At 42.9% G+C, this 18,038-nt stretch overlaps 1 protein-coding gene across 4 annotated transcripts in view; it reads left to right on the top strand.

The window, feature by feature from the left end:
• Window positions 1-18,038, top strand: part of Mboat1 (membrane bound glycerophospholipid O-acyltransferase 1) — a 113,216-nt gene that overhangs the window by 71,464 nt on the left and 23,714 nt on the right. For all 4 annotated transcript variants that reach the window (XM_087591323.1, NM_001109120.1, XM_087591324.1 and 1 more), the window contains 2 exon segments: window positions 7,887-7,942; window positions 17,540-17,594. In XM_087591323.1, coding sequence (XP_087447449.1) covers window positions 7,887-7,942; window positions 17,540-17,594 — 111 coding nt within the window.

Below are 18,038 nucleotides of genomic sequence, written 5' to 3'. Positions count from 1 at the left end.
CTATAGCATAAGCTGGGCTTGAACTCTCTCAGATATGTGTTGGGTTTATGGGTGTGCATTGCACACTTGGCATCGTTTAGCATGTTCAAAATCATGGAAGGTTACTAGAAGAGGAAATTCAAGGGCATCTGTGGAAATAGTCACGAGCCTGCACCACAGGGCTGCTGCTGTGTTTGCCTACAAGGAAGGTGCAAATTAGCTCCTGCCTCTCTCTGCAAGCTGAGTCTTGGTGAATTTCCTCAAGTGGCTTGTGTTTTGTGGCTTCTTCTTTTTTTCTAATTTCCTGTAAGAAATTTCTGGAGGTTACACACAAAACTGCTGCGTGCTCCGCTTGCAGGTAAGTGCTCACGGAGCAGAAGCCAAGAGGGCGAGCCCGCTTGCTACTTGGAGGTTGTTCCTGACTTAGTTTTCTGATGGCTAAGTGGTGATGCTGTCTACTATATGGAGGTTTGTTTGTTTCTATTTTGTTTGTTTGGTTTGAGAAATTCTCTGTGTAGCCCTGGCTGGCCTGGAACTCACTCTATAAGACCAGGCTGGCCTCTAACTCAGAGACTCACCTGCCTCTGCCTCCCAAGTGCTGGGATTAAAGGTGTGCACCACCGTTCTTTCTTTTTAATATTTATCTACTTATTTATATTTTCTTTTTAAATGAAAATGGCAGATATAAACCTATCTATCTTCCTGATTAATGTCTATCAGCACAAATGGAGAGGTACCTGCCCCTCTGAAATTGGCAAAGGGTTTCAACCACAAATTGACAATTACAGGGAATCTTTACCAATGTTAATTCTTTTAAAAATTGTTATCATTACCTTTTAAATATTAAAAGTACTTTATACTTATTTAGGTTGTGTGTGTGCTCATGTGCACACACGCATGGCACAGCACCTGTGTCGGAGGTCAGAGGATCCGATGGGCTGTGCAAGTCGGTTTTCTCCCACCACCATGTGAGTCCTGAGGAATGGACTCAGGTCATCAGGCTTGGCGGCGGTCACCTTTACTGAACGAACCATCTCACTGGGGAAAATGCTGCTTCTCACTGTAGATATGCAGTAGCCGCAAGCTTTCTTTTACAGTGGAGTTGACCCAGCTTTGCTATTTCTTTCAACTGAAATGTGGCGTTTCGGACTTTGTCAAGAGATAAAACTTCAGAGTGGAACTCGGCGTCACAGAGCAGCTGTCTGTCTTGTGAGCGTGAATCTTAGTGCGTAGCACTCACTATCGTACCATCCGTATGAGAGCACAGACAGGCACTTAGTGGGATTGGATGTGATTAGTGTTAGAACATACATGGATATCTTTAATTTGGGGGAACATATGCACTTAGACTTTAGGTGATTTCAAGACTTGAACACTTATTTATCATTCAAAAGTAATCAAGTCGCCGTGGGCTGATCCTGTAAAGAAAACACACACGGTGTATTTCCTCAGTGCTGCTAATGGGATTTAAATTGACACATGTATTAACAGCTGTGACTGTCGCCGTGTTCTCTGTGAACATGGCTACAGAAGGCATTGGAATGAGTACCCCTCTCCCCGGGGAAACACTGCCATTGTAGCAAAGCTGATATTTTTAAAACTTATTATAGTGAATTGATTCTTGTTTTTGCACTCACAGAAGAGTGCAAAGGAAGTTTTTTTTTTTTTTTTTTTTTTTTTTTTTTTTTTTTTTTTTTTCTGAGGGCAGGAGCCAGAACTCTTACTTCTTTTTTCCAGTCCAGGCCAGATCCGGGCAGATAATTTCCCTCCTCACTTTGGCAATTCAGGTCACCCGAGTGTTTTTGAAAACATGGAATGTGAACTCTCTCACACCGCCGGTGGGAGAATAAATACATCTAACTCTTCTGGAGAGCAATTTTCCTACAAGTTTCAAAAGAGAATTTCCTTTGAAGTTCATATTCTATAATAGGTGAAATTAATAGGAATTGAATTACGGTAAGGAAAGAAATTTATTCAGGAGTTTTAGCTATTTTCATCAATAGTGAAAAACTGGTAGTAGCCTAAATGCTCTAAAAATGTGAACAATTAAATCAAAAAGCTAATTAATGCTGCCATTGGTAATGAGGTTTTTAAGCTAGGTATAATGGCTCACACCTGCAGTCCCAGCTCTCAGGAGGTTAAGGCAAGAGGATTATCCTGAGTTGGAGGGCAGAGTTGACTACAGAGTGAGACACTATCTCAACCCATCCCCCCCAGAAAAGCAGAGAAAGAAGAAAATGTTTATAAAGCATGCAAGGTGAATCTGTTTCTTTCTCTGAACCTGGATATCTGGAGACAGGGAATGTGAAGAAATGATGAACACAGACAGCTTCTTCCTTGAGGGGCCATCACTAGTGATGTTTTAACTGTTTGATTAGTAGTGTCATAATGACAGCTACTGAATGTGATGTAAATATTTTAAAATGCATATTACAAGATCACGGGGATTCATGGTTAACATTTGTAACACCCACCATTTGTGTCTCGGCTATCTTATGGTACACATTAGAACTATGACTTCGGTCCCCTCCTATTGGTGGCCATTTGCCCCATTGTCCCTGGGCAGTGTTTTCCTCTGTTGCTTTATGCCGTCTGGCCACCCATCTGATGGTCAGCCCAACATCCATGTAATTGGGTTCTATGCAGAAAGAGAACACATGTGCAAAGAGGTTTGAAGGATAGCTTTTCGTCAGCCCACTGCTAGTCTTGAACTCAGTCACATAGAGCTTAACTCTGCAGGCAGAAGTCGTGCTGTGTCCGTTTGTCTGGTGCCCGGTTGAAATGAGAAGTGGTACTGTGTTCTTGGTGAGTGCCAAAGAGTAGAACTTAAATCTTTGACAAGAGGGGTGTGTGTGTGTGTGTGTGTGTGTGTGTTTGTGTGTGTGTGTGTGTGTGTGTGTTGGCTGTCGTTGTGGGTGGTGGTGATTGGGGATTATCACTGCTTGGCCTATTTGCCTCAGATATATTCATCTGCCTGTTTTTCCTTACTTTATTTCTCTGCTTATATTTCTTTTTCCCCTCACTTATATTTCTTTATCCAAATTACACTAATTATCTTAAGTGCAGGAATAAAAGGTATATTTTTTTATGAATTGTTTTAATCAGGGGGTTGGGAGATGCACAGAAGGACAGTGGATCTGCTCCCCATGCTGGCCTGTCCCCTTGGTTTCAGAGTTGTCCACAGGACCAAGGGCACAGCCTGAGATTGACGAGTAAGCAAATCTAAGGATGTGGCTGGGTGCTGACGTTAGGAAGTAGGAGCACGCCTCAAGCTTAGAATCCTCGCTGTCAGAAGAAGCACTTCAGCTGCGTGAGGGAACTGTTTGTGCATCTTTCTTCCTGTGCTTGCATTGTATGCTCAGGATAGTCCCTCACAGACGGGGCAGAGGCTAGCCTAATCTAGAATTTACCTCACAGATGTATCTAGAGGCTAACCTATTCTACAAAATCTCTTACAGATGATTCCAGAGGCTAGCTTAATCTATAGAGGCCCTCACAGGAGCTCCCAGAGGCTAGCCTAATCTACAGAACATCTCACAGATGCTCTCAGAGGCTAGCCCAATCTATAGAACCCCTCACAGGTTCTTGCAGAGGCTAGCATAATCTACGTAAGCCCACATTCGTGCTCCCAGAGGCTAACCTATTCCACAAAATCCCCCACAGGTGCAGTGTGAGGCTATCCTAATCTAGAATATCTCTGGCAGGTGTGCCTAGAGGCTATCCCAATCTACAAAATCCCACACAGGTGCTCCCAGAGGCTAGCCTGAGCTGTGAATCCCTTCCTGGTGCTCGCAGAGGCTTGTCTTACTGTTGATTTCAGATCCTGTCAGTTGATAATACAGTAACTACCACATTCTGCGTGTTGAGCTTCACATTTATGGTAAAAAATGAGCATGATTACAAATCATAAGTCGACGGCTGCATCTCAGATTGTTCTATTTGATTGAAATATGTGTGGGACTTGTAGTTTTTCAGTCAAAATATTTACTTCCCAAGTCCGATTACCTCATACAACCTCCGTATTGATACTTAATAGATCTCAGTGCACATTTAGAGAGCAGTGAGTGTCCGGTTGTCCTGTGAAGGAAGATTTGGTGCTAACCTGTCCTGCTGGCAGATTCAAGTCTTCAGGGCTCGGGACCTCTCTTCCTTTTGACGGACAGCTTCTAGTTCTAGCTTGTCGATATATAAACACATGACTGCACTGTAAATTGTTTAATCTTTTGAATGTAGTGTGCATGCATGTGTATATATGTGGGTGCACACACGTATGAAGATGAAGGTACACAACTGTGTACAGGTATGTTGAGACCAGAGGTTGAGGCTGGGTGTCTTCCTCGATCATTTCTATCTTAGATGTGAGTCAGGAGCTTCACAATTTGGCTAGCATAGCTAACTAGCTCTCGCCAGGCTCCCGTCTCTGCCTTCTACGTACCAGGATCACAGGCAGGCCCTCACACCCACCTAACATTTATGTGTGGACTGGGGACTCAAACTCTGGTTTTTGTGCTTACGCTAAAAGTGCTTCACCTGCTGAGCCGTCTCTTCATCCATGAGATGTTTCTTTTTGTGTAAATTGTTAGAAACTTCGTTTGATATTTCAAATAGAAGCAACAGCTGTTGAGAGTACAAATTAGATAATGTATAATACTGTTACATGTACATATCACTAGATAAAATTTCAGCCACGGCTGCTATTGCTTCTTCTTGTTCTTGTTCTTCTTCTTTCTGTTCCTCTTTTTGTTGTTCTCCTCCTCCTCGTCCTCCTCCTCCTCCTCCTCCTCTTCCTCCTCTTCTTCCTCCTCCTCCTTCTCTTTCTCCTCCTCCAAACAATGTCTTCTCTAAGGCTTGACAACAGTGTGTTTTTTACATGTTCCGGTGGTAGAGATTTCATGCTGACTAGTTAGTATTTATTGACTTTGCTGACTGTTCTTAGTCATCCTTTGAGAAGCTGACACTCAAATGGAAATGCATGTGCAGGAGATGTCTTGGGTGAAACATTTTTGGGATAGATTAGGGTCTTGAATAAGGCAGACACTTCAGCCAGGCTTATTCATACATGTCTATAATTGTAGCGGCTCAGGAGACTGAGGCAGGAGTCATGAGTTCAAGGCCTGCCTGAGCTTCATAGGAAGTTCAAAGCAAACCTGGCCAACTCAAGGAAACTCTTAAGAAAGAACTGAGGATATTGGTCAGTGATGAGGACTTCTCTAGCATAATGAGGTGCTGGGTTTAATCCCTGGTAATATGAGGGGGTGGGAGAGAGATGCTTGTGCATATTAGATTATCAAATGTTCGTGACAATGGAGGACATTTAATGCAGTCCTTGGAAGATGAAAACAAATGCATTTTTTACAGAAACGAAATTCTAGGCTAATTCCATAATATTTTATTACGTTATTGATGTACCTGTGTTCAGACACTATGGCAAAGGTATGAGTTAACTCGACTGTAAAGGTTTTCAGATAGCATGGCCATCAGAGAATGTGGCACTCATTTAAAAATATGTGCTGGGATTTGCATAGGAGGCTTGAATCTTAGCATTTCTAGGTTTTAAGAATAAAACAAAGGAATGCAGAAACGCTTGGGAAAGAAAGCGATGACGCCTCGGAGTCCATAATTAGAAACTACCGTGAATGCAGTGCCTATAGATAGTAAACCTCTTCTAAGAAAAACAGCTCTCAGTCTTTGTTGTACATTGTGGGTCAGAGGTCTTCCCGAGCATCAAGAGGGTGAGCTACAAAGACACATAGATCTGTGTGACCAACTTGGTCTCCTAGAAGCTCTGAGGTAGCCCGTATTTCAAGAACTAAAACCATGGCGTTCAATTATTTTTCAAAAAAGCCTGGCAGAGCTTGCTGCCCTAGAGTGCCTGACCTGGTTCCCTCCTGGCTGGCTGTTAAGTATTGTTATCTGTTCTGCCAGAGCACAGATGTCCTCCCTCCTAGGCAGACCTACATTTCCTTTAAAGCACAGCATTATGTTGTTTTAAGTCCTGCCCATTGGGTATTAGGTTTCTGCAAACACGATGTTAGATGTGGATAGATCTCAGAGTAGTTAGTGTTTTTCTCTGAGCCATCTCTCCAGCTCATTCCCCTTTTTTATTCAGCCTGGTACTCTAGCCCGTGGCATAATGCTATCTGCATTTAGGGTGAATCTTTCCTCGTTAGGTAAATCTCTCAAAAAGCACTCACAGACACAGCTAAAAGTGTGCTTCATTAATTTCCTATGTGTTTCTTAATCAAGTCAAGTTGATGATCAAAATTAACCAACGCATGCTCTCAGCAGCAGTGTGGAGAAGGGTGCTGATTTCCCCGTATCCCTGCAGACACTTGTCATTGTCCATCATTTTGATTACAGCTGTTCTGGTGCTTGGGAATGGTACCTCACCATGGTTCCCACTTGAATTTCTGTGACTGCTAATTACAACTGCCATCCTTTTATGTGCTTACTGTCCATTTACACACACACACACACACACACACACACACACACACACACGTTACTCATTGAGATTTTATTAAATTAAATTAAACTATAGGTTAAAAACTTATAAAATATATGATTTATATGTATTTTCATTTTCTTTACTTTGAAGCATACATGTGTGTGTGAGTGTGTGTGTGAGTGTGAGTGTGTATGTGAGTGTGTGTGTGAGAGTGTGTGTGAGTGTGTGTTGTGTGTGTGTGAGTGTGTGTGTGTGTGTGTATGTGTGTGTGTGTATGTATGTGTGACAGGGTCTCTTTAGGTAACTCCTGATCTCCCTGCCTTATTACAGACATGGTATATATGTAGCTGAAAGTTAAAATGCTAATCTTTACCACCATCCAATTATCCTAGCTTCTCTTTCTTTCCTGGTAAATTTTTATCTTAGGTTATTGTGAGACTGTGCGTGACATGGCTGTTGCTGTTTTAAAATTAGAGTGGTTACAATTAGTCCCACAACTGCACATGGTAGGACCCACTGACCAGGTGTGTGAGGCTCCTCACGAGATGGCCCTTAAAGCCCCTGGGGGTCGTACATGCCCTCTAAGGTACACAGCAGTCAATAGTCGCTGCGGAGGTGGGGACGAGAAAGAGCTCTCTTTAGTGCAGGAGCTGCCCATAAATTACCTATGTTCCTGCTGCTAACTCTTCGTCCACGAACCTGTGAGTAACACGAGTTAATCTCACTGGGTCAGCAAGCAAGACTTGAGGAATCCGTTTCTTTTGTCTTTTACTGGAGCCCTAACTGGGATGACTTGAAGTTTGTTCATGTTTCCCCAGAAAGGTCTCTCAACAATGGTTGGCTTTAGCAAGTTAAGGTTTTTGTTAACAGTAGGCTTATTTATAGACAGCCGTATTTTACAAATAAGTCTTACTATGTATATATTGCCAGCTTCCCTTTAACAGGTCAAAACAGGTTGCAGCCGATGGGGATGAAGACACCGACAACAGTCCCATATCTTTTAGTGTTGGGAGCATGATTTGGGAAAGGTGTCACTTTGGCATTATTTGAGCATCCCATAGTACACTCAGAGAGACAAAACAGTCTAGCCTCTCATCCATCTAAACTATATGGGCTCACTCAGGCTAGAAACATGGACAAGAACATGCCATCTTGCTGGCCCTCCTTTACCCTTCCTGGTATGCAGTGTTTATTGACCTGTGTGAAGGTCTCATGTGGGCTATCCCAGACTGTCTGAGATGGCAAAGGCTATCCCAACACCCGAGGACAGAGTGCCCCACAGCAAGTATTGCTGTGTCTGCACATGTAAAGCACTTTGTGAGGGGAATTAAAATGGACTATTTTGGATTCATCGTTTCTGCGTTTAATCTAGTAAACTTCAAGGTGAAAACCATCATGCAAAGAAATAGAAATTTCTTTTTTTATAAAAAAAAGTTTCTGTTTTCTGTCCCCTTTCTAGGCCTCTGATGATTGTCACTCAGAAGATCACGACCTTGGCTTTCCAAGTTCATGATGGTGAGAAAACATTTTTCCTTTTGGTTCTCAGAGCCAGCCTGGCGTCCAGCGCTCCAGTGCATGTATTTACACACAGGCCAAGGTTTATGTGAGCACTGCGGGCCTTGCTCTCTCCTGTTCAGCGTTCCTAAGCTTCCTTAGTCATACCCTCCACTCTCCCGGGCAACATTCCCTGTTTCCTTATGGCATCCACAGCCTTCATTTGCTAAGATGTTGGCTCCAAGAACAGTGAGTTTTTGTTTACATTTTAAAGTTAATTTACGATGGCCTCCAACCTTTATAAATTTTTCCCAAATTTATTAAGACAACAGCTTCCTCTTTGCTTTGATTTCATCTCTGAAAAACTTAGAGGGTAATAAAATATTTAACAGCATTGGTTTTTTTTTTTATTATTATTAACTTGAGTATTTCTTATATACATTTCGAGTGTTATTCCCTTTCCCAGTTTCCGGGCAAACATCCCCCTCCCCCCTCCACTTTCTTATCGGTGTTCCCCTCCCCACCCTCCCCCCATTGTCCCCCTCCCCCCAACAGTCTAGTTCACTGGGGGTTCAGTCTTAGCAGGACCCATGGCTTCCCCTTCCACTGGTGCTCTTACTAGGATATTCATTGCTACCTATGGGGTCAGAGTCCAGGGTCAGTCCATGTATAGTCTTTAGGTATTGGCTTAGTCCCTGGAAGCTCTGGTTGCTTGGCATTGTTGTACATATGGAGTCTCGAGCCCCTTCAAGCTCTTCCAGTTCTTTCTCTGATTCCTTCAACGGGGGTCCTATTCTCAGTTCAGTGGTTTGCTGCTGGTATTCGCCTCTGTATTTGCTGTATTCTGGCTGTGTCTCTCAGGAGCGATCTACATCCGGCTCCTGTCGGTCTGCACTTCTTTGCTTCATCCATCTTGTCTAATTGGATGGCTGTATATGTATGGGCCACATGTGGGGCAGACTCTGAATGGGTGTTCCTTCAGTCTCTGTTTTAATCTTTGCCTCTCTCTTCCCTGCCAAGGGTATTCTTGTTCCCCTTTTAAAGAAGGAGTGAACCATTCACATTTTGATCATCTGTCTTGAGTTTCATTTGTTCTAGGCATTTAGGGTAATTCAAGCATTTGGGCTAATAGCCACTTATCAGTGAGTGCATACCATGTATGTCTTTCTGTGTTTGGGTTAGCTCACTCAGGATGATATTTTCCAGTTCCAGCCATTTGCCTACGAATTTCATAAAGTCGTTGTTTTTGATAGCTGAGTAATATTCCATTGTGTAGATGTACCACATTTTCTGTATCCATTCCTCTGTTGAAGGGTATCTGGGTTCTTTCCAGCTTCTGGCTATTATAAATAAGGCTGCAATGAACATAGTGGAGCACGTGTCTTTTTTATATGTTGGGGCATCTTTTGGGTATATGCCAAAGAGAGGTATAGCTGGATCCTCAGGTAGTTCAATGTCCAATTTTCTGAGGATCCTCCAGACTGATTTCCAGAATGGTTGTACCAGTTTGCAATCCCACCAACAATGGAGGAGTGTTCCTCTTTCTCCACATCCTCGCCAGCATCTGTTGTCCCCTGAGTTTTTGATCTTAGCCATTCTCACTGGTGTGAGGTGAAATCTCAGGGTTGTTTTGATTTGCATTTCCCTTATGACTAAAGATGTTGAACATTTCTTTAGGTGTTTCTCAGCCATTCGGCATTCCTCAGCTGTGAATTCTTTGTTTAGCTCTGAGCCCCATTTTTTAATAGGGTTATTTGTTTCCCTGTGGTCTAACTTCTTGAGTTCTTTGTATATTTTGGATATAAGGCCTCTATCTGTTGTAGGATTGGTAAAGATCTTTTCCCAATCTGTTGTTTGCCGTTTTGTCCTAACCACAGTGTCCTTTGCCTTACAGAAGCTTTGCAGTTTTATGAGATCCCATTTGTCAATTCTTGATCTTAGAGCGTAAGCCATTGGTGTTTTGTTCAGGAAATTTTTTCCAGTGCCCATGTGTTCCAGATGCTTCCCTAGTTTTTCTTCTATTAGTTTGAGTGTGTCTGCTTTGATGTGGAGGTCCTTGATCCACTTGGACTTAAGCTTTGTAAAGGGTGACAAGCATGGATCGATCTGCATTCTTCTACATGTTGACCTCCAGTTGAACCAGCACCATTTGCTGAAAATGCTATCTTTTTTCCATTGGATGGTTTTGGCTCCTTTGTCAAAAATCAAGTGACCATAGGTGTGTGGGTTCATTTCTGGGTCTTCAATTCTATTCCATTGGTCTATCTGTCTGTCTCTGTACCAATACCATGCAGTTTTTATCACTATTGCTCTGTAATACTGCTTGAGTTCAGGGATAGTGATTCCCCCTGAAGTCCTTTTATTGTTGAGGATAGCTTTAGCTATCCTGGGTTTTTTGTTATTCCAGATGAATTTGCAAATTGTTCTGTCTAACTCTTTGAAGAATTGGATTGGTATTTTGATGCGGATTGCATTGAATCTGTAGATTGCTTTTGGTAAAATGGCCATTTTTACTATATTAATCCTGCCAATCCATGAGCATGGGAGATCTTTCCATCTTCTGAGGTCTTCTTCAATTTCCTTCTTCAGTGTCTTGAAGTTCTTATTGTACAGATCTTTTACTTGCTTTGTTAAAGTCACTCCGAGGTACTTTATATTATTTGGGTCTATTATGAAGGGTGTCATTTCCCTAATTTCTTTCTCGGCTTGTTTCTCTTTTGTATAGAGGAAGGCAACTGATTTATTTGAGTTAATTTTATACCCAGCCACTTTGCTGAAGTTGTTTATCAGCTTTAGTAGTTCTCTGGTGGAACTTTTGGGATCACTTAAATATACTATCATATCATCTGCAAATAGTGATATTTTGACCTCTTCTTTTCCGATCTGTATCCCCTTGACATCCTTTTGTTGTCTGATTGCTCTGGCTAGAACTTCAAGAACTATATTGAATAAGTAGGGAGAGAGTGGGCAGCCTTGTCTAGTCCCTGATTTTAGTGGGATTGCTTCGAGTTTCTCTCCATTTAGTTTAATGTTAGCAACTGGTTTGCTGTATATGGCTTTTACCATGTTCAGGTATGGGCCTTGAATTCCTATTCTTTCCAGGACTTTTATCATGAAGGGGTGTTGAATTTTGTCAAATGCTTTCTCAGCATCTAATGAAATGATCATGTGGTTTTGTTGTTTCAGTTTGTTTATATAATGGATCACGTTGATGGTTTTCCATATATTAAACCATCCCTGCATGCCTGGGATGAAGCCTACTTGATCATGGTGGATGATTGTTTTGATGTGCTCTTGGATTCGGTTTGCCAGAATTTCGTTGAGTATTTTTGCGTCGATATTCATAAGGGAAATTGGTCTGAAGTTCTCTTTCTTTGTTGTGTCTTTGTGTGGTTTAGGTATAAGAGTAATTGTGGCTTCGTAGAAGGTATTCGGTAGTGATCCATCTGTTTCAATTTTGTGGAATAGTTTGGATAATATTGGTATGAGGTCTTCTATGAAGGTTTGATAGAATTCTGCACTAAACCCGTCTGGACCTGGGCTCTTTTTGGTTGGGAGACCTTTAATGACTGCTTCTATTTCCTTAGGAGTTATGGGGTTGTTTAACTGGTTTATCTGTTCCTGATTTAACTTCGGTACCTGGTATCTGTCTAGGAAATTGTCCATTTCCTGAAGATTTTCAAGTTTTGTTGAATATAGGTTTTTGTAGTAAGATCTGATGATTTTTTGAATTTCCTCTGAATCTGTTGTTATGTCTCCCTTTTCATTTCTGATTTTGTTAATTTGGACGCACTCTCTGTGTCCTCTCGTTAGTCTGGCTAAGGGTTTATCTATCTTGTTGATTTTCTCAAAGAACCACCTTTTGGTTCTGTTGATTCTTTCTATGGTCCTTTTTGTTTCTACTTGGTTGATTTCAGCTCTGAGTTTGATTATTTCCTGCCTTCTACTCCTCCTGGGTGTATTTGCTTCTTTTTGTTCTAGATCTTTTAGGTGTGCTGTCAAGCTGCTGACATATGCTCTTTCCTGTTTCTTTCTGCAGGCACTCAGCGCTATGAGTTTTCCTCTTAGCACAGCTTTCATTGTGTCCCATAAGTTTGGGTATGTTGTACCTTCATTTTCATTAAATTCTAAAAAGTTTTTAATTTCTTTCTTTATTTCTTCCTTGACCAGGTTATCATTGAGTAGAGCATTGTTCAATTTCCAAGTATATGTGGACATTCTTCCTTGATTGTTATTGAAGACCAGTTTTAGGCCGTGGTGGTCCGATAGCACGCATGGGATTATTTCTATCTTTCTGTACCTGTTGAGGCCCGTTTTTTGACCAATTATATGGTCAATTTTGGAGAAAGTACCATGAGGAGCTGAGAAGAAGGTATATCCTTTTGCTTTAGGATAGAATGTTCTATAAATATCTGTTAAGTCCATTTGGATCATGACTTCTCTTAGTCTTTCTGTTTCCATGATCTGTCCATTGATGAGAGTGGGGTGTTGAAATCTCCCACTATTATTGTGTGAGGTCCAATGTGTGTTTTGAGCTTTAGTAAGGTTTCTTTTACATATGTAGGTGCCCTTGTATTTGGGGCATAGATATTTAGGATTGAGAGTTCATCTTGGTGGATTTTTCCTTTGATGAATATGAAGTGTCCTTCCTTATCTTTTTTGATGACTTTTAGTTGAAAATTGATTTTATTTGATATTAGAATGGCTACTCCAGCTTGCTTCTTCTGACCATTTGCTTGGAAAGTTGTTTTCCAGCCTTTCACTCTGAGGTAGTGTCTGTCTTTGTCTCTGAGGTGTGTTTCCTGTAGGCAGCAGAATGCAGGGTCCTCGTTGCGTATCCAGTTTGTTAATCTATTTCTTTTTATTGGGGAGTTGAGGCCATTGATGTTGAGAGATATTAAGGAATAGTGGTTATTGCTTCCCGTTTTATTCATATTTGCATGTGAGGTTATGTTTGTGTGCTTTCATTCTCTTTGTTTTGTTGCCAAGACGATTAGTTTCTTGCTTCTTCTAGGGTATAGCTTGCCTCCTTATGTTGGGCTTTACCATTTATTATCCTTTTGTAGTGCTGGATTTGTAGAAAGATATTGTGTAAATTTGGTTTTGTCATGGAATACCTTGGTTTCTCCATCTATGTTAATTGAGAGTTTTGCAGGATACAGTAACCTGGGCTGGCATTTGTGTTCTCTTAGGGTCTGTATGACATCAGTCCAGGATCTTCTGGCCTTCATAGTTTCTGGCGAGAAGTCTGGTGTGATTCTGATAGGTCTGCCTTTATATGTTACTTGACCTTTTTCCCTTACGCTTTTAATATTCTTTCTTTATTTTGTGCATTTGGTGTTTTGACTATTATGTGACGGGAGGTGTTTCTTTTCTGGTCCAATCTATTTGGAGTTCTGTAGGCTTCTTGTATGCCTATGGGTATCTCTTTTTTTAGGTTAGGGAAGTTTTCTTCTATGATTTTGTTGAAGATATTTACTGGTCCTTTGAGCTGGGAGTCTTCACTCTCTTCTATACCTATTATCCTTAGGTTTGATCTTCTCATTGAGTCCTGGATTTCCTGTATGTTTTGGACCAGTAGCTTTTTCCGCTTTACATTATCTTTGACAGTTGAGTCAATGATTTCTATGGAATCTTCTGCTCCTGAGATTCTCTCTTCCATCTCTTGAATTCTGTTGGTGAGGCTTGTATCTACAGCTCCTTGTCTCTTCTTTTGGTTTTCTATATCCAGGGTTGTTTCCATGTGTTCTTTCTTGATTGCTTCTATTTCCATTTTTAATTCCTTCAACTGTTTGATTGTGTTTTCCTGGAATTCTTTCAGGGATTTTTGCGATTCCTCTCTGTAGGCTTCTACTTGTTTATTAATGTTTTCCTGTGTTTCCCTAAGTGTGTTCATGTCTTTCTTGAAGTCCTCCAGCATCATGATCAAATATGATTTTGAAACTAGATCTTGCTTTTCTGGTGTGTTTGGATATTCCATGTTTGTTTTGGTGGGAGAATTGGGCTCCGATGATGCCATGTAGTCTTGGTTTCTGTTACTTGGGTTCCTGCGCTTGCCTCTCGCCATCAGATTATCTCTAGTGTTACTTTGTTCTGCTATTTCTGACAGTGGCTAGACTGTCCTATAAGCCTGTGTGTCAGGAGTGCTGTAGACCTGTTTTCCTCTCTTTCAGTCAGTTATGGGGACAGAGTGTTCTGCTTTCGGGCGTGTAGTTTTTCCTCTCTACAGGTCTTCAGCTGTTCCTGTGGGCCTGTGTCTTGAGTTCACCAGGCAGCTTTCTTGCAGCAGACAAGTTGGTCTTACCTGTGGTCCTGAGGCTCAAGTTTGCTCGCGGGGTGCTGCCCAAGGGCTCTCTGCGGCGGCAGCAACCAGGAAGACCTGTGCCGCCCCTTCCGGGAGCTTCAGTGCACCAGGGTTCCAGATGGCTTTTGGTGTTTTCCTCTGGCGTCCGAGATGTATGTACAGAGAGCAGTCTCTTCTGGTTTCCCAGGCTTGTCTGCCTCTCTGAAGGTTCAGCTCTCCCTCCCACGGGATTTGGGTGCAGAGAACTGTTTATCCGGTCTGTTTCCCTCAGGTTCCGGAGGTGTCTCAGGCAGGGGTCCTGCCGCTCCTGGGCCCTCCCCCACAGGAGCCCAGAGGCCTTATACAGTTTCCTCTTGGGCCAGGGATGTGGGCAGGGGTGGGCAGTGTTGGTGGTCTCTTCTGCTCTGCAGCCTCAGGAGTGCCCACCTGACCAGGTGGTTGGGTCTCTTTCCCACAGGGTCTGGGAGCAGAGAGCTGCTGCGGGCCCGGGATCCGCGGGCGTGGGACCTCCGGCAAACACAGGACGTGCCAGGTCCTAGATGAACTCTGCCTCTGTGTGTCCCGATCTCACCAGGCAGCTCTCTTGCAGCAGACAAGTTGGTCTTACCTGTGGTCCCGAGGCTCAAGTTTGCTCGCGGGGGTGCTGCCCAAGGGCTCTCTGCGGCGGCAGCAACCAGGAAGACCCGGTTTTTAATGATTCGTTAGGGGTGGTGTGTGCTTAGAAAAATTCATCTGATAAGATTAGCCTCTCCTGTAAAAAACTGGGAGAAGGAAGAATCTTTTGCCGTGTAAAACTGAACCTTTTTTTTTCCTACTTAAGTTCTTGCTAGCAATGGCCAGGACACGTGATTTACATCCTTAGAGTGTTTTCCAGAGATGGGAGAGGGACTGTGAGCCAAGTAGAAGCTTCCACTACAGGGTTAAGAGGTGCAGTGAGCAGGGGTCCTGAAGGCTTGAGCTGCTCTGGGAAGATGTCAACTGTTGACAAGTCTTTGCAGTAGATAGGCTGAGAAGAGTTCTCTCCAACATCTGGTTTCCTTGTTTTACTTAAAGCATGGGGCAGATTGCATTTCATTCATACTTGGAGCTTTAGCTACTCTGCAAAGAGCTGAGTCATAGCAAGAATGGGGTGTCCTCCATAGCTAGAAAGGGGTGTCCTCCATAGCTAGAATGGGGTGCTTATAGAGTCACCAACCATCCTGATTTGCTCGGGGCTCAGACACATCCCAAAATATGACTGTCATTGTCACAGAAAGTCCCAGGAAAATGGAAACCTTGCTTGGCAGTGGCTGCCAGAAATGTCTAACCAATGTTCTATGGGCCTGAGGAAGCTCAGGACAGCTTTGAAGGTAGTTCTACCCCAAATTATAAAGTTATTTAAAACTTTGTAAGATTTTTTGGGGGGTAGAGGTGGGGTGGGGTTTACCTATGCTGTTCTGTTCTTGAGTATAAACTCTATATATGACAACTTTGTGTCACCCTGTCAAAAGGTTGGGCATGCCTACCAGTCTAGACTAACAGAACCAGTAGTCAAAGTCATTCAGTTACGCAAATTGCCATGGAAGTGATGCTTATTGAGCTCGCAAAGAAAAAGTGGAGTGGGTTTAATTGTATCCAGGCTTAGTCTTGAATTTGGAATCCTTCTGTTTCCTTTTGTGTTTGTTCGTTTTTGACACTACCTCCTTCCTCATCATTATCTTCCTCTTCCTCCTCCTCTTCCTCCTCCATTTCCTCTCCCACCTCCTCCCTCTTTTCCTACGTCTTTTTGTTAAATTTTGAAATAGACTTTGGGCCTAAATTTACATTTTTAAGTACTCTCCCTTTACCACATTTCCTGGAGTATTCCTAACATGGAGTAAAGTGTTTATTTACTCTTCCCCCCCCTTGTGTGTGGGACGAATAAGGGAATTCCAGAAACACTCTGTCTTTTCTTAGGCATTTTCTTTTGACAGGACATTATTATGTCTCCTAGCTGGCCTGAAATTCGATCCCCCTGTCTCTGCCTTCCATATGCTATGATTATAGGCCTGGGCGACCACACATAGCTGAAGTGCATTGTGGAATTGCCTTCCTGGTTGCTAGGCAGATTTAGTCTCTTGTGTTGCTTATTGTCTATTGGAGCCAGGGTGTGGCTTGTTTCTATACTCCCAGCACTTGAACAGCGTGCACAGGAGGGCTGCAGATTCAGGGCCAGCCTGGGCTAAATAGTGAGATCTTACATCACAAAAACAAGACAGGAAAAACACACAAAGATAAGACTTTAGTTTCTTTGCCTCCAAGGTAGCATGCAGATTCACAGGAAATGAATGTGGCTTGCAGTTGGAAGTTTGTCTGCTCTGGATGAGTCTGAAGAAAGAGAGGAAGAGAATGTGTGACGATTCTTTGTGCTTTCCCTGCAGTTAGGGCTGCATTCCTTCTGCTGTTTGGAGGGCCCTGCTTCTTCCACCATTGTATCTCATCCCATCCTCTCAGCTTCCCCATTCCAGCCTGCCCCTCTCCTCAGGTGTATTAGGGCTTTGTTCCTGTGGCTGTGACAAAATACTCTGACCAAAGCAACTTAAGGTAGAAAGGGTTTATGTTGGCTCATGGTGAGAGGTACAGTCCATCACATCTGGGAAGGCATGGCGTCAGGCGCATGCGTGCGTTGTGTCGCACTGCATTTGGAGTCAGGAGGCAGAGAGGGATGGATGCCTGGTGGTGCCTCACTTTTATTAAGCCCAGAACCCAGCCGGCACTTGGAGTGGTGCTGCCTACAGGGAAGGTGCTTTTCCCACCTCACTTAACCACTTCTGGATAATCCCTCCCAGACAAGCCCAGAGGCTGGCCTCCTAGGTGATTCTGGGTCCTGTCCTCTGACAGTTGCTGTTAATCCTCACATTGTTTCCCACTAGGCATTGTGAGGGGGGCATTTGAATTGGTTCAGCTCACAAAAGGAGCTCTCACAGCTGCTAGAGCAGTGGAATCCTGCCTTGTGGTAAGGAAAGGGCCGGTTTCTCTGGAGCTAATACCCTACTAGGCAAGTCAAATACAGGTAACCTTGAATGGTCCCTGGTACATATGAACCTATGGAGACCATCCCTCTTCACGTCCGTCTAGATAACTGATCCAGGACGGAATCAGGGCCTTGTGTGTGCTCAGCTCACTCCTTCCTCTCTAGGGCTTTTGAAAATGAAAACCAGGGCCTCTCTATAGCAAGATTTGGAAAAGGAAAATAATTGTCTTTTTCTAAATGAGTTTGGGAAGCCCCTTTTAGGATCAGTTTCTTATTTCACTTTAAATGCCTGACTCCTAATTTCCTAATTCTGTTTTCACAGGATTAGGTCGAAAAGCTGAAGACCTTTCTGCTGAGCAACACCGACTTGCTGTGAAGTAAGTTAGCAGCGAGTACATTCTCAAGCCCTTTGCATGTGCCCAGAGCAGTGCTTCTCAATTCTCCTAACCCTGAGACCCTTAATACAGTTCCTCACGCTGTGGTGACCCCCAACCTTAACATTATTTTCATTGCTACTCCATAACTGTGATTGTTATGAAAATGTCTGACATGCAGGATATCTGATGGGCAGCCCCCAAACTCGTGATCCACAGGTTCAGAACCATTGGTCTAGAGTTTCCTCATTTTAATAAACACTCACATACGAATTCCACTCTATGGATATGGTATTACTATTGAATCTGCACTTCTCTGTCTACTAATCCTTGCCTTTGGACAATGCTAAACAATGGCTAACTTTGGATATAGATCATTTTATTTGGGTCTCCTGTAGGGCAGAGGACAAGGGCAGAAGGATCTGCCCTCTAATTTTGTCAGTCCTG

Source organism: Rattus norvegicus, chromosome 17 (genome assembly GCF_021556685.1).
Source record: "Rattus norvegicus strain SHRSP/BbbUtx chromosome 17, alternate assembly SHRSP_T2T, whole genome shotgun sequence".
In the NCBI taxonomy this organism is placed as follows: domain Eukaryota; kingdom Metazoa; phylum Chordata; class Mammalia; order Rodentia; family Muridae; genus Rattus; species Rattus norvegicus.
This window is presented reverse-complemented; position numbering and strand designations above follow the sequence as displayed.